This window comes from Cuculus canorus, chromosome Z, assembly GCF_017976375.1.
Source record: "Cuculus canorus isolate bCucCan1 chromosome Z, bCucCan1.pri, whole genome shotgun sequence".
NCBI classification, from domain to species: Eukaryota; Metazoa; Chordata; class Aves; order Cuculiformes; family Cuculidae; genus Cuculus; species Cuculus canorus.
This window is the reverse complement of record NC_071441.1, coordinates 39284986-39311034: the sequence shown is the minus strand read 5'-3', so window position 1 is coordinate 39311034 and position 26049 is coordinate 39284986. Positions and strand designations below refer to the sequence as shown.

Sequence of the window (26049 nt, the reverse complement as noted above, 5' to 3'; positions counted from 1 at the left end):
AAGAGTAGAAATTCTTTCCGTTTGAGTCACATGGATCAGAAAGTGCTTTAGCAAACCCTTCTAAAACACATCACTTGATTTTCTTGATAGAGACCACAGCATCACTTAACAGTGTAATCATACACAGGGTTAAACTCATCATATAAATATGGACTCCACTAATCTTAGTATTTGTCAGAAAATATTAATTGCACTAAAACTAACAGCTTTTCCAAAGGATGTTTAAAATGTATTTTTCTGTGAATTACTGTCACCATGTAATGTATGAAGTCTGTTCCGCAGTTTCTTTTCAGCAGAGGGAAAAAACCTACGAATTTCTAGGACTACTGAAACTCACTGGGAATTTTGAAATGATTTATAAACATAAGTACATAATCACAATTTAGTAACAGAAAAATAAGCAAGCCTTGTGGAAAGACCAAATTTTTCATGTGGTCATTAAGAAGTTCCACATATTCACGTACTTCATGTGCTCTTACCTTCAATTACAATGTATTTGGAAGTCCACTGCTTCTTGAAAGTAGTAAGAAGATTTTTTCTCCTAATACAGATGACATGCTCTTTAAAATCAAATTCTTCTGTGTAGAAACGGAGAAGTCCCAGCCACAGTTGCCCAACAGATTCAGTGTTTTTGCCATACTCTGGCCAAACAACTGACTGAAAATGACAGTACTATTTTTACTTTCAGATACTTACATTGAGCAAAATAATATCCATAACTTGGAAACTCAAACAACCCAAGTCATCTTTTGTATACAAACACAACTGAACTACACCAGCATACTTCCCTTACTTTCACCATTGGAATTAATCCCATACTTATTTTAAAATAGCGGAGAATTAATAAAACTTCTAAATAAGGTTTTGCCTGAAATAAAAAAAGTTTATGAATTCACTCTATATGCCTATTTAGTACAAAGTTACGCAACAGGATTAACCAGCTGTGACTAGATCGGGAGCTGGTATTTGTAGGAGTTCTCAGTTATCTCCACCCAGTAATGGAACACAGTGCAATTAATCTTCATTAACACCTTAAAATTTTTTTTAAATCTTGTTTTTCATATATTTTTGGTTTATTTTTCCACTGATGAATTACAATCAATAATATACTTAAAGCTTTATAGCATGGGATTAGGATTTTCAAAGCAATAGCTACTCCACTTCCATTTCAATATTCCATCACCATATTTGAGGACAATGTTTCTTAAAAGAAACTCTTTTTCATTTGCAAAGCTACAGCTAAGAATTTCAAATTAACCTGATTTACTCACCAACTCTTCTATCTTATTAAAGAAATAAACATTCCATCCATCAACTAAAATTTCAGGCTTTTTTGTTTCTTTGTAGATCTGAAAGCAAATAATTAAACTAATTAGACAAGCCCTTCAGATTCAGCACTCACATTCATCTGGTCAATACTGTGTACAGATACTCATTTATCTCCTGATATACTGTACCTCTTGAAGAACAGGTATGACAGGTGGGTTTCTCTGTTGAAGAAAATAAAGCACCATAAGAGTATATGCGTAAGAAGAAAGGCTACCTCGAGATGCATCTCCAATGTCACATATCTAGGAAAAAAAATATTATTTGTATCTTTTATGGTTAGCAACTCTTGCTGCAGGCACTACTGCTTCTAGAGTGTCAAGTATACTTACCTTTGTAAAGACTTTCATTGTGTAACACAGATATTTTACTCTAGGATCAATGGCTGCATATGACGACAGAAGTCTTGTGTTATGCAAGGCCTATAAAAATAAGAAAGTGATACAGAAAATACAGCACCTCTGAAAAAATGAAGAAATAAAATGTTTTCATGTTTCCCGCTTAAATTGTGTGCTCAAGAAATGCAAATGCAAAGTCCTGCATAGTATAGTGTATATCAAGTAAGGAAGCATTCAACAATGAGGTTATCACCTGCTCTGTTAAAAAGCTGATGAACATCCCTAATCTGTGCAGAAGTGGTACAAAGCAGCATTCACAGAACAGTATTTCAGAAATGTAAGCATTTATTTAATACTACATTCTCAAAATATTTGGTAGAAGGCAAGTTCTTGAACTAAGAGATTTGAGCCCTGAACGTGAGAGCTATCAACTGACCCACATGGATGCAAAATTCCAAGAAGAAAACTTTCACACTCATTTGGACTCATTTTCCTGAAGACTCCCCTTGAGCTCATACAAAAACTTCAGGAAGTTTAATACTTGGCTTTAAAACTCACTTTCCTTTGATGTTTAAAGTAACTGACTTTTGAAAGTCAGAGACATTGAAAAACCCCAAAACTTTTAAAAAAAGAGTATTTGGCCAAGAAGTTACACGTTTATGTAACTTCTAACATGTTCCAGTTCAGGCAAGCTGGGTTCAAAACCATTATTTCAGGTTTCAAAGCCAAGCAAGAGACACAACTGGAAGTGAGGTGTAGGAAAGCAGAAGTTATGTTGTTTTGTCTTTCTTTTTACAGAAAAGACTTAAACACCTATACCACTACTTCTTATTATTATCAAAGAACTAATATTTTCTTAGTAAAACGACATGTCTAGAGTCACAATTGTGCAACTGACTCCACTCAGTCAAATAAAAAGAGGTTGTTTGGAAATCTAAAACTGCAATAGATAATTGCAAATAGTTGATTATTTAACCTCAATAATCACTTCAACCTCAAGGCACAGGCTCACATTTGTCTGTTAAAAAAATAAAATAAGGAGATAACCTTACCAGAGTATTATATAAACTGATGTCTACTTCAAGACCACTTCTGATATGGAAAAACTTGACAATTGGGACTTTAGCAGTTGTTATAGGCAAGACATTTCTTAAACCTAAGATGAAATGTTTAATTACTGTATGACTGCAAAACCCAAACAGTCGCAAAAGTACCTTGTGCTGTACAAATAATTCCAAACTATAGTGAAGAGACTACAAAACAAAATCTTAGGAGACATCAAAACTGTATTTCAGTTATACTTTGAATCCTTAAAGTATTAAACATTATGAATCTAATAAATGTTACAGAAAAACTTTAGAAATTACTGATAGTTCACTCCATTTGTATTAAATTCATGTGAGAGTCACCAAAACAAGCACTACAAAATACTTTCTTTAAAAAAAAAAAATCAAGAGTTCTCATTGCAAACTTGTATCACCCTACCTTTTACCACTAACATTAGGCACTCCACATACAAATACAACATAACTACTAACTTGAAGCCTCAAGCTTTAACTTCAGTTTTGTTCTTATGCACGTTGGCTATCAATGTCATCTGCCCAACTGAGATCTGGTCATACAACATTATAACCTTACGGACCTACATGTACAAACAAAAATAAATTCAAATATTCACAGCACAATCGCACTCTCACTAACATTAAGCTCTTTAATATAGTTTTATCAGAATAACTTTTATCTACAGTGCCCAAGACAAACCATCACATAAACAGAAATACTTATTTTAATTTTCAGCATAGTTACCTGACTGCTTCTTGAGAACTTTTGCTAAATCTTCAATGATCCTGATGCAATCAAGTCCCTAAGACATTAAGAAAACTGGTGAAAGTTGTATCTGCTACAAGTGTTCTAGGGAAACCTTTTATTACTTGCCATTACGCTTTAAGCTGCATAACTGAGTTTCATATTATGCAGGATTACGTGACTGCCAGAAATTGTTTCAAAATAGCACTTGTAAAATCAACAACAGATAGTACCCTAAGACAGGTTTATAAAAAGTTTATATCAGGCACAAAAGGGGACTAATGTTCTTTTTCACTCTCCCCTGCTCTGGTTGTTTAAGCTACAAAGTATGCTATTCATCTGCGCAGCTAATGCTAGAAGTAATGGTAGTGCAGAATTTGGAAGAAAACTGACTAGTGAGAGTAGTTCATAAACTAATGCCTAGACTGTCTGCAAAACCTCCTAAAATAATCTGCTTTCGTGGCACCAATTTGCATAATCTGAAAGGCTCTAACAAACTTATTGTTTTATAACACTATATACACAATATAGCCATAAAAATTGGCATTTATTAAAAAAAAAAAGTCCAACTACCTCAGCAGTTTCCAGCCCATCTATCGTCATACAGATATCCAGGTCACTTTGTTTGAAGCCAAAGCCATTTTTTGAGGAGCCAAACAAATTCAGCCTGGTTCCTGTAAGAGATGTGATAGGTTATGACCATATATCGACACAGAATCTTGGACTGTACAAAGCTTCAAACCACTGCTTAATACGGGCATGAAAACTTTACTATCTTTTCATGGTACATCAAAACTTGTTTTCCTATCAACTTTGCTGATGAGGAAAGAACCTCTACTTCTGTTTTTCAAATGAGCAGCCTGACAGAGAAAAAAACTTAAGTCTTCCAATAGTCAGCACGCAGGTCCGAGCTGGAATCTGGTAAAATATATAAGACATTTCCAAGATAATATCCACAGACATTTCCAAGATAAGGGACTTATGTATTCACATGCTAGGCTCCAGCCAAAAACCCAAGCCTTCTGTCAATTTTAAAAGACTATGAACTGAAGTCCAGGTGTTCCAGGTAAGAACTCCAGAAACAAACAAACAAAACTCAAATAGCCAAGTTCTGTGGATATGTCAGATGTTGTGCCTGTATTGTAAAATATTCCCAAACCAGTAAGTTTCAGTAGGAAGGACTACAAAAAGCCTGGTTTTTTTTTTTGCAAAACAAGAAGTCTGGCTAATGAATAAGGCTAAAATACCATTATAAATTAGTGCCGCTACTGCTTTGATTTTTATCTCCTTAACTTGACGTTGTTACTTCGTACTAATGTTGTATATATGACTAAGTAAAAAAAGATTCAAATCAAAGCCTTACAAGATTTAAAACAGAAAATAATGTAATGAAGAACAGAAATGCTGAGCAATAATATAGGTTAAGTGTCCAAAACTAAATTATTTGTTATATTTTCTTGGAAACTATTGTAATATGAACACACCAAAGTATAAGTACAAAGCTTGAACTGCCTAATTACCTGGGAACTCCTGTCTAATGAAGTTTTCCAAGTTTTGTCTTATATTTTCCCGAGCCTGATCCTCTACAATATTTGGAGCAAAATCATCTTAAAAAAAATAAAAGGCAACAATTCAGGCAAACTCATCTGTAGAAAGAGTCAGCAAAGATTCAAATGAAGAAAGTGAGGGGTTTACAGTGGGGGGGTGGGAGAGAAAAAGCAAGAGAGGATTCAAATTTGAAGGAAAGAAAGCAAGGATGAAGTAGAAGAGAAATACCTGTTCAAAGAAAAACATTTATTAGACAAATAATGCATTTTGTCTGGTCAGAAATGGCGAGAGAGAAAGGAGGAAAGTTGGATCACTCTGAAAAGAACAGAAGTGGAAAAGCGTTACAAAATAGTATTTTGACCCCATTTTTTTCTAGAACGTTGAAGTCTTTTAACAAAACCACAAGTTAAGGAACAGTAACACAATTCAAAGTAGAATGAAACACAAAAGCATCAGTCGAAAAATGTACCCAAAACTAAACTCTTAGAAATTATATTACGATGCCTAAGTGAGTAATCAGACTGTGTGGAAGTCAAACCTAAACATTTTGTATTTCTCCAGATAAAATCTACTCTGTAGTCACACTGAAGCCCTCACAAACCCTAGAATTTTATCTAAGGCACTTGTTTGCAGTGTGGTAAACAAAGCAGACACCTTTATAACACCAGTAGCCTGTGGTTATTTCATTGTTTTTTTTCAATTCTTTCCACTGCACAACAATATTCAAAGGAAAAAACTTACAGTAACATTGGACACAAACTTGATCAAGAATAACTGAAAATTTGGGTGTCAGCGCTGGCAGTGGATCAAGCTCAATTTTCTTGAAGTCTTCTGGACAATCTCTCTTAAAATGACCTTCCCGTTTGCACAAGCTACATACTATTGTGGGAGACTGCACGAACAAAAAGGAAGATTGGTTTTAAAAGCTGTAATGGCTTTACTGAATTTAAGCAACACTTTCATGTAATTGCAATATGCTTACTTTCTGATACAGCTAACTTACCTTGCCCTTTGTAAAAGCCGGTTTACTGAATTCATAGAAGAGTTCATATTCTAAACACTGTTCTGTTGCTGCGTTCTCTTCAAAAAGAATTCCCTTCTCAGCAAGATCCTCTTGACTCAACTTGATACACAGAGGTCCATCCACATTTTCTTCAAAATGTTTATCTTCATATTTATTGGGGATGGAAAAATCATCGTCTTCCTCTGACAGTGCATCATCCTCTCCAGATCCAGTGTATGTGTTATCTAGCTCATCTTCAGCTCTTAGAATACCACCAGACTCTCTCTGGTTTAAAAGACTTGGTTCTTGCTCCCCTTCCTCCTCATCATCTGAGTAAATAATCTGGGATATTTGACTCTGTGTTGAACACAGGAATTTTGCAGGGGATTCATCCAGGTCATCAGTACCTTCAGTGCTTTCCTCATCAATGTCAATTTTGTCATCCATTACAGCACTGCACTCTAAGCCAAACTCATCACTCTCTGTAAGTGCAGCATTTTGAAAACCTTCTAAGTCTGAAGTACTACATGTCTCTACATCACGTTCATTCGCTGTAACAGGGAGATCTCCACTATCACTGTCTTCGTCCAATCCCTGCTCATTAGTCAAGATATTATTCCATCTTCTTTTTTGTTGTTGTTCTCCCCCCTCTTCTTCATTTCCACTCTCTGTCTCGTCACAACTTGGTTTAAAATCCTCATTATCTCCAGAAATAACTTCCTCAATTATACAGTCCGAATCTTCATGGGCAATTTCCAAGTGACTTGTATCATCAGCAACTTCTTCTTCTGTGAAGCTTTCTGAGCCATCGCGCAGTTTTGAAGGATTAATTCCATGTGCCTGGCATGTACCCGTAGTCTCCGTCACACAATCTTCTGCTACAGCTATGTTTATTCTGCCATGCAAAGTTTGCAACTCAGAGTTTTCAGGCTTTATATCATCTTGCCCACGGTCCAACATTTGGGATTTCTCCTCACCAGCATCTCGAGACGATTTTTTGCTCAATTTTGCACTTTTTTTGTGAGGCACGGCGAAATACTTGTAAGTTGCTCTCAGGCAGTGAAGGATATACTCATACACTAGCTGGCTGTTCACAGTTCTTGCCACGTTCCTTTTGACTGAATATGGGTCTAGAGGAAAGAAGCAAGCCAGCAGTGCAGGAGTTAACTTTTTTTAGAAGAAAGAACACACTTACATCCTTATAAAATTTGAATATGCTACTGTTACTCTAAAACATTTTGTAGGACATAGGACCTATGAATTGTGCTGAAGGTAATTTTTTTAAGTCCACTTAATTACTTTTGATAGTATTGAAAAACTATTCAAGAGAAATAGTGTTTAAATGGATTTTTTCAAAACATATTTCTACTACATTATCGGGAATCATAGTCCAATATTGAAAAATTCTAAGTCAAAAGCCAAGACAGTAACAGTTACTGAAGATTAAAGTAACAGTTCTTTGAAGTTTGCTGATATATACCTTCCACAGCAATGCGCTTTTTAGGCCAGTCCTTTGATTCCCGAGACACTGTTTCTTTGAGTCGTATGCTAATAACCAAGTCAGCCATATTGAACTCCAATGCATAGAAACGAAGCAGTTCCACCCAGAGCTGACCAGTAGGTGCTGAACAGTGCTGTCCTGAACCATATACTAAGGGAACCTGTCAATTACAGAAAAGCCTAAATAATATTTAATGCACAAGTGTTTAGCTATTAAACTTCCTTGTATTTCATGTGTTATGTAAAAGTACAAAATTTGTAATTGCTTCTATACTCCTGCAATTGCAATAAAAACTGCAATTAAAAAAATTGGAAAAGATAGTATAAACTCAGGTTATAAAACTTCAAAATGAAAGACTGAAGCAATAGTAAAGAATAGCATCGATGATTAATAACAACTGCTTAGTTAAGTGTTTATGCCATGACTTATAAATTTTCAAGAATATATCACATCTAAATCTGACAGAATGGATTATACGGCCTATTTTTTAGCAAAGCCTAAGCTGTTAACTGCCATAACACTCAACCAGCTAGTGATACCATTTCTTGTGAAGCTGTTACAGAATAAGTAATTTGTAAGAATAGTTCAAAGCTAAGAGGAAATATTTTTTAATCTAATTCTGAATGAAAATTGCTTCAACACTACAAACTATATTCTCCCCTGACAGATTAAAACCCAGCATCTTAAAGAGTCTGAGATAACAGCTAGTTTCCTGCTAGCTTCTTAGCACCAAGAAGTAAGCATTGTAATCATGTTACAAGTGGTCATGCAATCTCTCAGTTCAGCTTGTGTTTTTTTAACAAAAAGAGCAACATCAGAAGATGGTTCTTTTTCTTGGGAAAAGCCATAACTGCTGGACTACTAAGGAAGTAAATTTAATGTTTCAGACCTTGCCCCTTCTCGGAGAAGTCTCTTGTGGCAAATCATCAGCAGGATTATACTCCCAGACCACACTATCATCCTCAACTTCTTTCAGGTGAAAATTAGACAATTTGTTTGATGAGAATCCTCCAATCTAAAAGGAAATTGGAAAAGAAACATACAGCTAAACATCATGTGAACTTCAAATCTTGCCCCTTCATGGTAATAAACTAAATTAAAACAGAATAGAGATTAAAAACAGCTATTCCAGGCCTAAAATATGCCCTAACCTGCTCCTCCCTTCTCCCTATGTTTCTCCACAAAAAGCTCTCAAGATTCAGAGCCTTTGGAAAGGTATCCATGTATCACAGAACTTTGCCTTTGCATATTACACAAGCATAAATGCGTATTTAAATTATATAGCCATATACTATAGGATTTCTCTCTCATTCAGTGCAGAGAGTGAAGAGGCTCTGGGAATGACACAGTCATGTGCTTAAGGAAACTGTTAATTGCAAGATCCATATAATTGGTTACAGAGACTGGAACACGCACACTAAATTAATGGGTGACTATCAAAACCAAAAACGGGTGCCATGAATATAACACTTAAATGAAGTCCTGGAGAACTGGATTATGGATTCGTGTGGATACTACAATTAGCTATATAAAGACGCATTTCAGTTTCTAAACACAAGAAATATAGCCTCTAAATCTCTAGTCTGATTCCTAGGGCAGATATCACACCAGTGTGCTCAACTGTGGTCTACATAGTTTTGAAGAATTGTATGTCAAAAGCCAAGCCATTGTTTTGGCATGTAGCTACTTGAATGCAGAGTTCTCAAGAGTCTAGAAGAAAGGCTGAACAATTGAGAAGGAGGTTGTTATGAAAAGCATTATTCAATGTCCAGGCCATCTTATTCAGAAAAGTGGTTACAGTGCACTTAATTCAGTGACTAGGATTGTGAATTACATCCTTACAACAAAAGCATTCAAAGGTTAGATATAGTCTGGCTGAATTAACATTTTTTCTGAATTCCTGCAGAAATGGCTGGCTTGCTCACAATAGCAAGAAGCTGACACATCACCCGTGACTAGCTCTCTCATTCATACTACCCAGTGTATTAATTCACATACCCATGATCCCAAATAGACAGGTAGAAAAGGCTCTTTCCTCTGTTGCAGAAAGAAAATAACCATTAAAGCGAACACATAAGGTGACAAGCCTCCCTCTTCAGGACGATCAACACAGCACAACTGTAAAAACAAATTGTGCAGTCATTAAAGTTTCAAGTGATACCATGAAAAGTATTTTTTTAACTACTGTTCATAACTCTGATACATTGAAAACTGACAGAAACTCAGACATCTTTGACCTCTACTAAGCTCAACTTTGTTCTCAAGGCCTGGGTTTTTACAGGAGTCACACCAGAAGGTCAGGGGAGGCGACTCTGCCAGTCTACTCTGTTGAAACCACACCCAGAACACGGCATCCAGCTCAGGAGTCCTCAGCACAGGAAAGACATGGACACACTGGAGTGGGCGCAGAGGAGGGCCATAAAAGCGACCAAAGGCCTGGAAAACCTCACCTACGAGGACAGGCTGAGAGCATTGGGGTTGTTGGGCCTGTAGAAAAGACACTTGAGACTTTATTGTGGCCTTTCAATAGTTGAAGGGAGCTTATAAGAAAGATGGGGAAAAACTTTTTAGCAGGGCCTGTTCCAATAGGACAAGGGGTAATAGTTTTAAACTAAAGGAGGAGAAGTTTAGGCTAGATATTAGCAAGAAATTTTCTTTGCTGAGGCTGGTGAAACACTGGAGCAGGTTGACCATTCAAGGTCAGGTTGGATGGGGCTCTGGGCAACTTGATCTAGTTGAAGATGTCCCTGCTCACTGCAGGTGAGCTAGACTATAGGACCTCCATGGTTCCTTCCAATCCAAACCATATTATTACCATAATATTTTCAGTGTAAGAGTCAGGATACAGACTGGCAAACCAGATAGCACACAGCACATTTGCATGTTTAATCTTCTGTAGATACAGTAAGTTTTTCAATGTTTTTCTTAAACCATATTTTAAATGCAAGCACAAAGTTTTGGAACAAGTTATTTTAATTCACAAGAAAGTTTTCATCTACAGATGAAAACAAGCAGCTTTTTTTTTTCCATGATGGATTAAGTTCATGGGAAACTGATAATTCCATTTCATATACACGCCTCTGACTTGTTTTGTAACAGAGCAGGATACTTACAGTCTGCATGCTACTGGTTGAAGCGTCTAATACCACTTTTGATATTTAGCAGAACATTACAACACACAAATCATACTTACACTATTTATAAAATGTACAATGTATAAGAAATTCAAATAGATTTTCCCCCAACTCTTTCTAAAGAAACAATTTCTCTAAACCATACCTAGTCTTCCCAGCATAATATAAATTTTAATTCAGTATTTCTTCACAGATGGGGGCATATAAGTGACACCTACCTTTGCCCAGTACCTAAAGGCAATCACTAAAGGTACGACAGTAGGTTCCAGTTTTCCAAGTGTAGCCAAATGATTTGTTGTCAGCCAAGCATTCTCATTCCCTGCACTCACTTTGCAAATAAGGCCACTAAAACCCAAAAGGAAACAAAGTAAGAGATCTTGGAAGTTTTCTAAGAACAGTCACATGCCAGATGACATCTCACAAAAAAGTATAGAAGGTGGCTGCAAGGAAAGACATAATAGCCCCTCGAAGACATCATATCTAACATTAAAAGAAGCATGAAAACACGATTTGATTTATGGTTAGCCTGAAAATATATGCATTACAACCTTTTGTAAATGTTTTTTCAAATACAATTTAAATTTAACTACCTGTTTCTAAAGATAATAATTCACTGAACTAAAAAAAAAATTACAGTCCTAATGTGTTTCATGAATCAAACACATCTACCTGTATCATACTCATCAGAAAACAGTTTATCTGCTGTTTTGACAGCATAAGAAACATTATAAGTCAGTGAAAGATCAAAGTAGCAGCAAATAACTGGTAATATTTTTATATCAATAGCTGTTTATAGAATGTTTCATGAATCTTAAGAGATATCCATTAAATGGGCAAAATGAAACATCTTTCATTTGTTCTCAATATACTAGTGAAGCTAAGCAAACTGATCTTGACCTTACAGAAATCTATAATTTAATACGGTATCCATATTGTCTATAAGTAAAGTTTCTGCTTGAGTAGTTATCCCAAATGGAAGGGTGAGGGTACATGCTGGAAGCCATAATGGTCAAAGGGGTTGGGAAATACACAGCTAAGGACAGAACAACCCTTACCCTCTTATTCTAGGCTAGGAATGACTTGCCCATGAGTGTTAGTTTGTGTTTCAAGATCCATGGAACTGTAATAATTTAGTACAGAAATGTCATTTTTCAGATGTTGGTACATATAATTTACAATTCTATATACTATTAGAACACAAAGTGACAACTGAAACCTTTGCTTTTCTCTGCACACCACCACTGGTACTCTAGCATGGAAATCTGCATCAACTTCCGTAAAAGATTCTAGAGGATAGAAAGAAAAAGAAGTCATGTTAAGCATCATGTTGACAAAAAAATATGTTGAACTAGATGCAACTAGGAGTAGAACTAGAACCCCAATTTTGAGGCAAATAACTCCGTACATCTAATAAATTGATCATGTCACTGTTCTAGAGCAGGTTTTTCGTATGTGAGGGTTAATACTCTCGTAAGTACTGTTAAGAAAATCCTCGAGAAAAAAAGAACTTTTCAAAATTAATATAGACAGTAGGTATAATTAAGCAGGTGTATTTTGGTGAAGTGCTGGTTTCAGTAATCCAGGTATACAGACCAATGACACCTGTAAAACAACACTAGTGTGAAGGATGAAAAATATACAGCATTGCATCAGTATTAGATAAAGAGATTACCAAGGGAAATAAACTTCAATAATCTAGAAATGCTCTACGGAAGTAAAGAACAAGCTTACTGACATGATGTACTGTCTTCTTGTTATGCTTAATTTTTAATTTCTTCTTATTCATTACATAGGTTTCCAAATACTATACAATTCAGCTACATTTTCATTTTAACACTAAAAAAGTAAAGATGCCTCTGCAGTTCTTTCTCCAAGTGGAGTTTATTGATCCAAAGTGGGCTTCTTTTTGATGCCTCATTGTTTCACTGGGCTAGGTAGGGAGAAAATCGTGAAACAATTTTAGATACTCGACTCAAAAATTCTAAAATGACAAGGTTTTCTTGATCTTACCTACCCACTGAGAGACCTGACTTCTTTGAAAAACATCTTGCTTTTGCCACTGCAGTACTTCAGATGCCTGATGCTCTGTCCCTGTGTCTTCCGACTCACTTAAAAAGGCTTTGCACTGGATATTAATGCAACTACTGTTTGCTTTCAAAGCACACTAGACATCCTAATTTCTTAAGAGATCTGCGTCTTCATTCCTCTTGTCTGGCTGAACAATAGTCCCATTCTCAGACTATAATGGTCATCTGACCAGACAAGAAGACGCATATACAACAGGGGATGGAGTGGCAATGTAAAAAAATCTAGGTCAGTAAATATATGCACATTTAATATATGTTTGGAACCATACAGCTTGATTTCCCAACCACGGGCATAAAGCAAGGCAAGAAAGCAGTAAAGCTACTTCTTGTGATCTCCATTTAAAAATATATTTTTTCCCACCTTTTCATTTTTTGCCTACATGTGCTTAAATTGGTTTAGATGCATTTTTTCTTTAAGATCTTAAACTTTACTTGCCTGTATTACGGCACAGGTTTGTATTCATTACCTGAAAAACATGTGTCTATGCAGCCATTCATACATGGCCTCGTAATTATAGGAAAAGAGACCACAATCTGGGAGTACGTTATTACGAAGTTTCTTACCAAATCAGAAGAGCTTAGGCTACTTTCTGTGCTACATATAGATAACAGAGCAGTCTGGGGAATGAAAGGCATCACAGTCACCTTAATGACATCCTCACTTCTAATGCAGAAGAAATCCTCCTACTAACTTCTCATATCAACACAAATAATGCGACTTCAATAAAGTAGTCATAAAACTGAATGTCAGACCAAAGTTATTTCTGCCAATATACTATTTCCTGTACTATTTTTCAGTCTCACTTTTTTTTTTAAAAGGGCATGTGATTTACCTATTAGTATAGGTGTATTTCAACGAAACTAAGTAGTAAAAGTTTAGCAAAAATGAGAAGGCAGTGATTTTTTTTCTTACCACTGTTCTGAAGCCTCTCTTGCACAAATAAGAGAACATCTGGTTGAGTCATCTGTCAATAAAATTAATAAATTTGTTTTCATATCAAAAACTTCTGTCAAAAAAGTAATTTCCCACAACTAAAAAAAAAATAAATTTAAAACATCACCCCTAGGTCACTTCTGGTTTTCTTCCAGAGAAGGTATCAAGAAGGAAACAAAACAGCAACTGAGAAAACTCTTAGTCTTTGGTTATTTAATAGGAACACAAACTGCTTGTTTTGAAGGGAAAAAAGATCCTGAAGTAATTGTAAGTGAAGCTATTTTTACCCCTATAATAGAGGGCTTGGTTGTGAGGAAAAAACAGTGTGCTTTCAGTGTGCTTAAATGATTGCTTTCAGTGTGCTTAAATGATTGCTTTCTGACATAGCATATCTACCTCACATCAAAGATTAAAAATATAGTTTTTTAAATAGATGGACTTTATGAACTTGGATCATTCTTTCTCCCTACAATATTTCCATCTCTCCTTCCTAGAGGTAATGCTGAATTTTAACTATGAGACTACAAATCAACTACAGCAGGAATAAGTTTAAGTATGGAATCAAAAGCTTTTCAGAGTCCTTAATTCCTTTTCAATTTTCAAGCACAAAGATATATTGAAACAACTAGCATGACAAACCAAGACTTAAAATTATTTCACATCTAAATGATGTAAGATGGTTTCACGGCTCAAAAATAATCTGGCAATCAAACTCTGACGTACGTCTATGAGTATAAAAACAACACCATGGAAGTGCCATTTGATCCAGCTGTAAGAGAAGGTAAATAATGATCCATGTCATAGGAATGCTAAAAATACAGATGGTTTAAGCGTTCTCAGTTTTTCAGAAAGAAGATTTGATAAAACAAAGGTGCATTATACTGCCTAACCACAATTGGTGTATGAAGCAAGGAATGTCACTTCAAGACCATCTTAATGTGGTAGCTTTGTTTTAACCAATGCATTTTCACAAAAAGTGCTATTATCACACTAAGTTATATTTAAACTATAACCTACATAAAGGTACGAACATTCAAAACCACTTAGACATACTTATTAAAATAGTCTTACTTACGCTGGCAGGAAACTGGATATCTATGTTTATGTCTGAAGTTTTGAAACCGAATCTGCTATAGGAGGAGCCATACAATCTTAATGAGCATTCTGCAATAAAAAGAATTTTACTGCATTTACTTTATACTTAATTCTAAGTCTGTATCTACTTTACGGTATTGTCCATAGATCATAAACCTACATCAGTTTTGGTAACCGCAGGAAACGCAGACAGGTCTTCCAACAGCAAAGAATTGTGTTAGTAAACCTTGTCTTCAATGCTGTTGCTAATGAGGTCTTATCATAAGGGTCAACTGCCCCCTCCACATCCTGTTCATCTTCATTTACTACAGGTCCAAGTCATAAGCACCACTGTAATTATACAAGGCTATACTGCCCCATCATGTCATTCAACAGACTAGTAACTAAAGATATCTTTCAGAATTTAGCTAGCCAAAGTTTTCCACTTATAAGCTACTGCCTGTTTGTTTTAATGTTGGCACTTCCAGAATTTAAAAATGTACTGCAAATGATACCTGGCAGTTTTTGACGCAGTAGATTTTCCATCACTGTTTTAATGTTGAGCCTTTCCTCTAGATCTTCGTTACTTAAGCCAAACTCCCGCACTACATTTTCAATAGCAATATCAATAGCTTTTATCTGGGAAGGCATTGGAGGAGGCAGAGCAGTCAGCAGCAGTTCTTCTTGCTTTTCCTTTAAAGTTAATACACACATTTTAAATTATTCTCTTCAGTTGCTTAATATGATATAATGAAAGCCTGCAACTTATGCCAACTAAGACCACTACACGTTTTCCAGATAATTGGGAGGTATTGGAAGCAAATATAGAAAGAAAAAAAAAGGGAAGAGAAAGCAGAAGAAAGAGAAGACATACATTTAAATAAAAAATATGAAGTAAATTGAGGCTATGCTAGAAATTATTTTGATATTTATGTCCAAAACAAACCTATTTCCTTTATTTAGAAACAAGTCTGTAACACTCTACAAATTCTTAACTTCACTGAAAGTATTTCTGAATTGAAATCTTCACCCTAATATATAGGTTATAATTTCCAATTCTGCCATACCAACTATATTTGCTTATAGTTATTTCTCATTGCTCTGGACTTGATCAAGACTCTTAATTGTTGAAATACGCCAATGAAATATAGTAAGAATAATACATAACTAGTCGACAAGAAGAGTTATAAAACATCAAAATAGTCAGCACAGCTTTTTCATTATACTTCAGTCAATAGTAGCGAAATATCACCAAGTTACACTTTACATAAGAACTTCCTTTAACGTGCATGAAAAAGTGCAGATTAAATTCCAAAGCTGAGGGCAGAAACAAATTCCAGATCCCAAATTTACTCTTTTTACCAGTATCACTACATAACGGTTTTTAAAAAGATTCAAACATGGTAAAAAATAAATGAGGAATGATTTTAGAAGCCGTGCAGTTTCACTTCATTAGTAGGGTAAAGACAGTTTCATTAGCCTGCATTTTATACTTTTTCTCATCCTTAACTCACCTTTAGGCTTTTCTTGTGTCTTTTCTCTTTAATATGCTTATGAGCAAAAGCCACTGATTCAATCAAAACATCACACAATTTGCAGGTATATTTTGCTAACGGATAGCTGCGAGGTTGCTAAAATAAGGATAGTAAAAAATCTTGAAAAATACAGAAAGATATTACCTTCATTCATTCAATACCGTTGCTAAGCTGAATGACTGTAACTCTGATGATCAGAAACACTCACTTTGGCTTTCTTAACTCTATCTTTACAGTCAGAAGGTTTGCATATCAAATACAATGCCAGAAGAACAGTCATACTGGGTCAGTCAAGCCAAATCCCTTGTCTTTTACAGTGGCAAATAGCCAGTGCCCGTGGAAGAATATGTTAAACAAATAAACATAAAACAAAACTTTTCTGGTCCACCGCCCAAACACCTGGTGATCTGATGTTAATTAACGAACTAAAGCAACAGCAATTTTTCTGCTTAAACTGCTGCCCAATCTAGATTTATTATAGAAAAAAACAAAGGATAACCTGCTTTCTCTTGACAATTCATTAACTGCACCTTTTGTAAGTTGTATCAATCCTAATATAACTAGACTTCTAGACACAGCCAGAAAAATGACTTGTGTACCTTCTATACTGTATTTACAGAAAAAATAAATAACAGGAGGACTATACAAGTAAAGACACCTTCTTCAGTCTATAAACGTAGTCTCGCTTCAATCGTTCTTCAGCTTGCTGCAGTCCTAGAAGTTCTTTTGCCGACAGCACAGATTCATCTACAACTGGATCATCAACTTCACCTTGATCATACTCTTCTTTTCTAGTTCTTCTTGATCTTCTTTGTTTCCTAAGCTGCTTCACTTCTTACAAAGAAATAAGAGAGCAAATATGTCAAATAACTTCAGAATACCACACAGCATTTAATTTTTTTCTTTAATTACCATTCCACTTATCTGCGAGTCAAAGTAAATACAAATCATCTACCCTGCATGGTATTGTGATCCATGCTGTCCAAGTCTATAATAGCAACAGTGTGTATTTATGTCATAACCTCTAACACCTTTGTTCTAAGATACTGAACAACACAAATTTATCCCTTTGAAGTCACCAGCCTTATTTAGGAAGCTTTGTTAAAACTGGCAAGCTCCTCACCTCCAATGCAATCCATTTCACTGCATAGTAGAGGCATACCTGTATGTCATAATGAAAAGGTAGAACATATCCAAAGATTTCAGGATGCGCGGTCAGGCTTAGGTAGATGAACAAGTTAGAAAGCAAAATGACCCATAGACCACTACAGAAATCACAGAATTATTGAGTGTAGGCCAGTCTAAATGATTTTTAAGAGCTAAGAACTATAGTATAACACTGCCATGGCTTCACTGACATACAACAATTTATCACCACCAGTAATAACTGCCTGTTAGTGTAATTTGCCTATCAATTAAACCAGCATATGGTGTAGTAATGCCTTCACAGAAAAATGAAAAAAAAAAATCCCTATTGGTTACGTAAGTAAAAAAAAAAAAAAAAAAAAAAAAGAACTTGCTACATATTTGTATATGGTGCTTAATAAAGGCATACAACCAGCAGAATAAACATGCTTAGAAAGCTTTTTATTTACAGCAAAAGTTCGAGAACAAATTAATGCAAATATCACTTCTACTTTTAAGCAAAGTTTGTCATAGTTTTGAAACACATTTTGAAGTAGGAATTGCTACTAGTCCAAAGAATATCTATAAAAATAATATATATTTTATATATTATATAAATTTAATTCGTTCCTATTTAATATAGGAATGAATATATACAGGCCAGATTTTCACACATGACTTCAGATTTGACTTTAGATCACATCTTACTTGTCACTTGAATAGCTATGCAGGGTGTCCAGATGCATGGAATTTCTAAGCTACCCTGTTTCTGAGAAAGTTTGAGACTTTCTTAGACCCTGTAAAATGGCATAACTTGTAATAATAGGAAAAAAAAAAAGATAAACCAAAACTGCTCTACCAAATACATCCACGAAGTTTCTTTACTGCCATCACAATTTTTATCTCCAATAACTGGCAAAAGGGAAACAACATGGTTGTGTGTTTTCAACCAGTTGTTTGATTCAGTTCACTAAGTAGTGTGTATGTGCTAATGTTGTAAACAGGAACAGCAGACAAATGCCATTATTTCTTTCAGCAGCAGCGCAAGCTTATGCTGGAATAAACAGAACTAAAGTTTAATGGGCTGCAGGAACAGTACGCCAAAAGAAGCTCCAAGGAGCAGGAACTGAGGGCTGACTCAGGTCTAAGTCTCTGAACTTTATAGATACCTTCCATTTTCCATGCTGATTAGTGTATTAAAGTGTAAAAAATGTAAAAAGTGTATTAAAGGAATGCCACTGCAGAAAAGTATGTGACAAACACCTGCTTGCCAATTATTTTTGTATCCACTAAGTAACTTAAAAAAATTGCAAAGTAAAGAAATACATCTAACATTTTGTAGTTACAGTAGTGACAATCTACTTATAGGTCAATGACTAAATAAGTACTTAAACGCAAGTTGAAATTAAAGTCCGTACAGAAAAATTAGTGTCTCAGATATGGCAAACTCCTTCCTTATGAGCTATTGCACAAAGGCATAAAAGTAAAGGAAAGTGACAACTGCAATAAAAGATTTCAAGTAAAAGAAAACACTAAAAGAAACATTTTTTAGTGATCATTTGGTACTTGACTTTATTAGAGCTTTTGAAGGGACCTCAAGAGATTAGCTATGCCATGCCTGTGCTTTGCAGCAGGAAGAAATGAACTTTGCCAATCCTGAGAAATGCTCACCCAACCTGTTCTTAAACGCCTCGAGGTACACACACTATGAGCTGTTCAGACAACCTCTCCAGTACTTCACTAGCTTTACCATTAACAAATTACCCATTATTCCTTCCCTGAAGTTTTCTTGCTCAATTTAAGACCCATTGCTTTGTATCTCATCTGTTGTAAAGATGCAAGCCAGATTACCACATCAGATTTTTAATACCTTTCTAGACAGCTTACAACCACTACCATGCCTCTCTAGCCTTTCCTTTTGCAGAAAGATTGGGGATTGTTACAGTTGTTTTCTATGTGCCCTGGCATTCTTCTTGCTCTTCTCTGCCTCACAACACCATGACAGACTACTCATTATCATCTTCTGATTCAGCACAATTTCATATAAAACCCACTTCCTAATAAATTTTCCTCCTTTTCTTCTGCAGTTGACATTCCTAGTTAAAGTAACAGCAATCATCTTTCTGCTTTGATCTACTCACACTTCCTTCCAGTACTCAGATTCAATGAAGATCTCATGATATTGATCAGTTTACCCTCCCTTAGCCTGTTCTTTCTTGCATTTCAGCACTTTGGGCTTGCAGAATCATAGAATAGTTAGGGTTGGAAGGGACCTTAAAGATCATCTTCTTCCAAGCTCCCTGCCATTGTATTCTCATTATTAGAGCCAACTGTCTACAGAGAAGTTCAATATGCATGGAGAATTAGTTGTGTCATTGCTATATTACTGTTGCTAAGTATTAAGTTCTCAAAAGATCTATGAGGCAGTGTTTTCAATTTTCATTAGGATTTGTTGCTAACAGACCTCACTGGTAGCTTCAAAACTCTTACTCTGTATCAGCTTAACTGAAACATCCCCTACCAGCCTTGAGAGATTGAATCAAATTGTAGCCAGAAAACTGCAAACAGGGATGCTCACAGACATTTCAATCTACTTACTTCTAGATCTTACCAACTAACTTACAAAGACAACACAATTCAATAAAAAATTCTGCATCAACAGTTTGCAATAGATGTCAAGGAAAAAAAGATCTTTTTGTTTAACAGTGAATATTGAAATTTTACTTTACAGTAAAACACACAAAAAGCTACTTCACTGGACAGCTACATGAAAACAAACATGGTGATTACCAGAGCCTCCTTTCTGCGTATCTGGCACATCTTCACTCATAAAGCTTTCCTGAATTTGTCGTCTTACGTTTCTGTTTCCAGTACCTTCAACCTCGCGAAAAGAGTCCTTTCTTGTCCTGCTATGTGCAGGAATCCAGGCAACAGATCTGTAGGCTCTCCAGTTCTCCGAACTACCATGGTGGTCATTAGGGACCCACTTCTTCATCTGGTCTCTTTGGGTGTCATTTAACTTTGACCCTGGACTGTAAGCTGTATTTTTAAGAGAATCTGGGCTACTCAAAACCATGCGTGGCCCTTGCCTGGGACTGCTGCCGTAATGACCTGGTCTTCCCTTTTTCTTTTGCAGGCTGGTATCAATTTTATTGCTATGGCCATTTCCATATTCATCCATGGCTCCGTAGCCTTTTTGTAACGGACTCCCTTTTAACTCTTCTTGACATAAAGTTTCCTGTTCCTTATTCTGTGTGGCAAAGCAAAGTCTTGCAGCATCTCCCATGGTTACTGCTATTCAACTCAGTGATCCTCACCTAGAAGTTAAAAAAAGAGTGTTTATCACTTGATTAATTTTAAAGTACAACTTCTAATTTTTTAACATATAATAATAGGTTACAAGATGTTACAGAAATCTCAACAAAGCCCTGGCTTTGCAATTCCAAGAAGGCAAGCAAGTCTTGGTGGAAAGCAAAATTGGTGCCTGCCAAACAAAAGGCAGCTCAAAACTCAGCTAGGTTTCTCCTCCTCTTAAAAAGTCTAACACCTATGGGTGGTTCTGAAAATACAGAAATAGCCTATAACTTTTTCAGACTTTAAGGTCTAGACACCTTTAGAACAGAAAGCCACTTTTAAGAGTAGGCATCAGAGTGTCAGCTCAGTACAGGAAAACTTTTAAAGAATGACTGAGGGAACTTCGCAGCAAGTAGAATATGTAGATGGCAATAACGAGAATGGACTCAAAGCCATCCTGCATCATCTGAATATCCCTCCTTCCCCACAACAGACACCGTTCACCTTGTTAAAAATGAAAATTGCAATCAGAGGAGATGTAAATGTTGCGTAGCAATCGATCTGTCAGGCAAAGCTGACACAATGATTAAGAAACAATGCTGCTGATTTTCTTAAACCTTTTTTTTTTTCTAAAGTTCTGCAGGCCAAAAATGCAGCCCTAGGCATCTCAATGTCTGCCTCTATAGGCTTGAGGCTTTTACTGTTTGTCCCCCTCTTAAACAGAAATAGTGTTTTGCGCTCACAGGGGTGACAAAACAAACAGGATTCCTGTCCTAAAGACCTGAATTCATGGCTAGCTACGTATGACCGTGGAGACACAGACATTCGAGCCAAGAGTTGAAAAAAGTTTCAAACTCAGAGCGAACTCCATTCCCATTTTAAGACAAAACCTGACATCAAATCCAAGTTTCAGAGTGACTTAAACCCAGCTTGTTTCAGAGCAAGAAGCAACGGCCACACCAGCCGCCAAGCTGGATGATGACACAGTCCCTGCGCTGGAAGGGAGCACAGAGTCAGAGTTCACACTCATCTCTGGCTTCCGATCACGACGTGACGGGCTGACCCGGCCGTGGCTGGGCAGCTGCCGCGGAGGGCGAGCTGCAAAGCAGCCGGGGGACGAGGCGACTCCGCGCGGAGCCAGAAGCGACGGGCAGCGCCGGCCAAGCCGCCGACGGGACCCGGGCAGGGGGAGACGGTCCCGGCTCCGTCACCACCGCGCCGCGAACACGGTACGCGGGCGCAACTCCACGCGGCGGCCCTTCCCTTCCTGCCCACCCCGGGGCCGCTGTAGTTCCTCAGCTTCTCCTGCCTCCTCGTCACCCGCAAACACCGGAGGCCCGGGAACGCGCGGGGGCGCAGCCAGTGTAAGGCGGCGGCCCGCCTCAGCCGGGCACCCGCGGCCCAGGGACTGGAGGCCCAGAGGCGGCCGAGAGCGCGCCGAGGAACGCCGCCCGCCGCTGGGGAACGCCTGGCCCGGCCACCGCTAACCGAGAGACAGCCACTCACCGGCCGCAGAGCTATCCCCAGCTACAGCCACACCGCCATTGTGCCTCGCCGGAAGCTACGCCGCTCCCTCCTGCGGCCCCTCGACATGGACTTCCGGCAGCCAGACCACGCCTCCATGGGTGCGTGATCGGGTGAGGAGGCGTGACCAGCAAGGGCGTGGCCAACGAGGGCGTGGCATTGCCAGAATTGCGGCCGCGGAGCGGCCGGGGGCGTGGCCGAGTCGGGAAGGGGCGTGGTCATAATGGGGCGTGACCAAGCACGAATGCGTAGTCAATCAAGGCGGAGTGGCCAATCAACAAAAGGGGCGTGGCCAACCGAGTGAATGTGGCCAGCACTATGTGGGCGTGGCCTGGGGGCGTGGCCTAGGGCATGGCGTGAGCGACTTCTCGTGGGCTGCGGGGTCTGGGGCGGTGCCCGAGGATGTGGCTTCTCTCCCCCGGAGACCCTTCCCTCTCGGTCACCCCTCCCACAGTGGATCGGGGGTTGGTCGGCGAAGAAGGCGTAACTCGTAGTAGCACCCGTGGGTGGGAGCGGGGATTGGCACGAGCGGTCATGGGGACAGTATCCTATAAGCCATGGCTGCAGAAGAGCCCCCGGATGTGTCCGTGTCCATTACGGGGGGGGTGGAACTGCATGATTTTTAAGGTCCAAAACAACCTATTCTATGAATTATAGAATTGTTTGTGTTGAACCTTAAAAATCATTCCCGGACACAGAATCATAGAATGGTTTGGGTTGGAAGGGACCTTAAAGATCATCCAGTTCCAACCCCCCTGCCATGGGCAGGTACACCTCCCACTAGATCAGGCTGCCCAAGGCCCCATCCAACCTGGCCTTGAACACCTCCAGGGATGACGCATCCACAGCTTCCCTGGGCAACCTGTGCCTCATGGTGAAGAAATTCCTCCTTATGTCCAGTCTAAATCTGCCCCTCTCCAGTTTATACCTGTTCCCCCTTGTCCTATCCCCACAAGCCTTTATGAATAGCTCCTCTCCAGCTTCCCTGTAGCCCCTTCAGGTACTGGAAGGTCACTATAGGTTCTCCTCTGATCCTTCTCTTCTCCAGGCTGAACAAGCCCAAATCTCTCAGCCTGTGCTTGTATGGGAGGTGCTCCAGCCCTTGGATCATCTTTGTAGCTCTCCTCCGGACCCTTTCCAACAGTTCCGTATCTTTATTATGTTGGGGATTGCAGAACCGGACACAGTACTCCAGATGAGGTCTCAAATACTCCGGATTGGTGTACTCCAGTTGGGCATGTTGCCACTCTGCCTATACCAAACCCAGCCCCATACAGTCTGTGTGTCCCATCAAACTGACCACAGCAGTCAAAGTAGCTGTTGTTCAAATAAAAGTACTCATGAGAAACAGAAACACAAAATACAGGAAGCAGAAAAACCTGTGGCAGCTGGAGAAGAGGATATGTGCCAGGTTTCCTGTAGAAGAAAAAATTCTATTTCCCTCATCAACATATTGCGTTTCTTGATGAATTAAGAGACCAGTGTATTTTGTGTTTTTTTCCTCTGATCAATGGGTCAAACAATGTTTGTTCTTACAGGAGTTCCTCTCTAGGGCATCCATGCAACACTGTCTCAAGATCTGGGCATTGTTATGTAACTAAAGTTCCTGTTCTTACAAAGAAATAAGAGAGCAAATAGGTCGAATAACTTCATAATACCATACAGTATTCATTTTTTTTTTCTTTATTTACCATTCCACTTATCTGCAAGTCAAAGAAAATACAAATCATCTACCCTGCATGGTATCGTGATCCATGCTGTCCAAGTCGATAATAGCAAGGGTGTATATTTACGTCATAACCTCTAACACCTTTGTTCTAAGATACTGAACAACACCGATTTATCCCTTCGAAGTCACCAGCCTTATTTAAGAAGCTTTGTTAATACTGGTGAGCTCCTCACCTCCAATGCAATCTATTCCATTCTGTAGGAGACATACCTGAAATGTATATTTTCATAATGAAAACGTATGTCATACCCAAAAATTTCAGGATGCGTGGTCAGGCTTAGGTAGATGAACAAGCTAGAAAGCAAACTGACCCATAGACTGCTACAAAAATCACAGAATTACTGAGTGTAGGCCAATCTTTTTATGAAACTTACAGACTGTGTTTTAGATTTCAATTAGACTAATAACGATACACTGTAAACTTAGTGTATTGAATGCAATTATACTGAAATGGGAAAGAGCATCTGGTCTCAGAGAAATCAGAGAAATTTAGCAGGTCTTACTAAATTTACCTGGAGTAGAAAAAAACTAAAGAGATAAATTGAAAAACATGAGAAGTCCACAACTCACTAAATCAAGATGAGCCAGATGCAAATAAATGATATGATTGAACTTAAAGAACAAGTCATGGTATTAGGCGTCACAGAATCATATTTTTGAAGAGATGTAATCTCTGAAATTTCTTGATCTTGAATCTGCTACAGACTTTCTGTTCCAGCTTAAGGAAGGCATTACGTTTCCAATTTGTCTGCAATTACATTTACTTAGCTTGAACAACTATTTGGTATGTTTTTAAAACAGTAGTGGTGGGGTTGTTTTTTTTTGTTTGTTTGTTTGTTTGCTTGCTTGCTTCTTTGTTTGTTTTGTATAGTGTGAAAGATACTCTTTTCCTTTAGGAAAACTTGCCCACCAAGAAAAAATAAAATTGAAGTTTTCTGTGGTGTTGTGTGATAAACTGGGCCAACTGGGGATCAGAAACCTGCCATACTGGTACTGAGGAGGTGGGGTTGCTCTGGCACAGCAGTGGTAGAGAGCAGAGGTGGAGTGCCTGTTTTGACTCTGACTCAGAGATTTCTTGGTTGCCGTTGTTGTTACCTTAGCGTTTCACTGTTGCAGCACTCTCCAGCTTTCAGCTGCTAAGGTGTATTGAAAATGTTACTGCTTGTCTACATCAGTGGAAGATTGCACCACTTGCAGGTAAGACAGAAGATCTTTCAGCCAGCTATTTTACAGTGAGATTTTCCTGAAGAAGGTGGAGCCGACACATTTACACCAGAAAAGAACATGACCTAATGTTGTGTCCCCTCCCAGCTTCCTGTGCATCCCCAGGATGCTAATTGGTGGGGTATTGCGAGAAGCAGAAAAGTGCTTGACACTGTGTAAGCACTGCTCGGCAGTAACTAAAATATCCCTGTGTTGTCAACTATGTTGAAGGAAGGAATAAATAATTATGTTAAGGGAATGAATTTGTTTAAGCAGTAATAATAATAATAATGTTTTGGCCAGCTTGTGGTTAGAAAGAATGTGGTTGTAACAGGAGTTTAGCTTGTTTACTAGTTGAAACAAGCAACAAATCAAGTATTGTGTGTCTTTAAGAAACTTATCCCTGACTGACGTGGTGAAGGAGATAAAGACCACCATAGTCTTCTGAAGACACAGAGGAACTGTGATGTACATATGAGAGTGTGTGATAAACTATGATGGTAAGTTCTTAGAAAAATAATGAATATGTAATGTGTTTCCTGGAATCTATATGGATAAGTATGTTTAATCAATATTTCCCATAATCTAACCGGTATTTCCTGGAATCTATATGAATAGGTATGTTTAACCAGTGTTTCCTGGAATCTATAAGAATATGTATGTTCAACCAGTATAAAAGTCATGTGACCAGCCTCAATAGTTGGACACATTAGGTGGAATTATCCTGTGTGTACCCCAGCACTGTTTAATAAAAATACCTGCTTAATAATCAAATTGGCATTGATTATTGAGTTTGGCTTTTTTATGGCATCAATTTCCACCACAAATCCAAAACGTAGTCTCATACCACCTAATGTGAAGAAATGTAACTCTATCTCAGCCAAACAC

The 26049-nt window shown here is 37.9% G+C and overlaps 1 protein-coding gene across 6 annotated transcripts in view; it reads right to left on the bottom strand.

The window, feature by feature from the left end:
- TUT7 (terminal uridylyl transferase 7) overlaps window positions 1–22321 on the bottom strand; it is a 32132-nt gene extending 9811 nt beyond the window's left edge. For 3 of the 6 annotated variants that reach the window (XM_054054102.1, XM_054054104.1, XM_054054105.1), the window contains exons 1-22: window positions 22212–22321; window positions 20202–20728; window positions 16945–17120; window positions 16266–16382; window positions 15267–15444; window positions 14753–14841; window positions 13657–13708; window positions 11873–11942; window positions 10875–11001; window positions 9521–9640; window positions 8412–8537; window positions 7502–7682; window positions 6022–7151; window positions 5760–5910; window positions 4991–5077; window positions 4044–4144; window positions 3471–3528; window positions 2717–2820; window positions 1659–1748; window positions 1458–1571; window positions 1272–1349; window positions 480–657 (exon numbers count right to left, since the gene is read on the bottom strand). In XM_054054102.1, the coding sequence (XP_053910077.1) occupies window positions 480–657; window positions 1272–1349; window positions 1458–1571; window positions 1659–1748; window positions 2717–2820; window positions 3471–3528; window positions 4044–4144; window positions 4991–5077; window positions 5760–5910; window positions 6022–7151; window positions 7502–7682; window positions 8412–8537; window positions 9521–9640; window positions 10875–11001; window positions 11873–11942; window positions 13657–13708; window positions 14753–14841; window positions 15267–15444; window positions 16266–16382; window positions 16945–17120; window positions 20202–20697 (3823 nt within the window). In that variant the 5' untranslated portion in view covers window positions 20698–20728; window positions 22212–22321. Of the gene's footprint in view, window positions 1–479; window positions 658–1271; window positions 1350–1457; window positions 1572–1658; window positions 1749–2716; window positions 2821–3470; window positions 3529–4043; window positions 4145–4990; window positions 5078–5759; window positions 5911–6021; window positions 7152–7501; window positions 7683–8411; window positions 8538–9520; window positions 9641–10874; window positions 11002–11711; window positions 11717–11872; window positions 11943–13656; window positions 13709–14752; window positions 14842–15266; window positions 15445–16265; window positions 16383–16885; window positions 17121–20201; window positions 20729–22211 lie in introns of those variants that run through there. The other 3 variants (XM_054054103.1, XM_054054106.1, XM_054054108.1) reach the window with 3 other exon arrangements.
- Between the last annotated feature and the right edge of the window lie 3728 nt (window positions 22322–26049).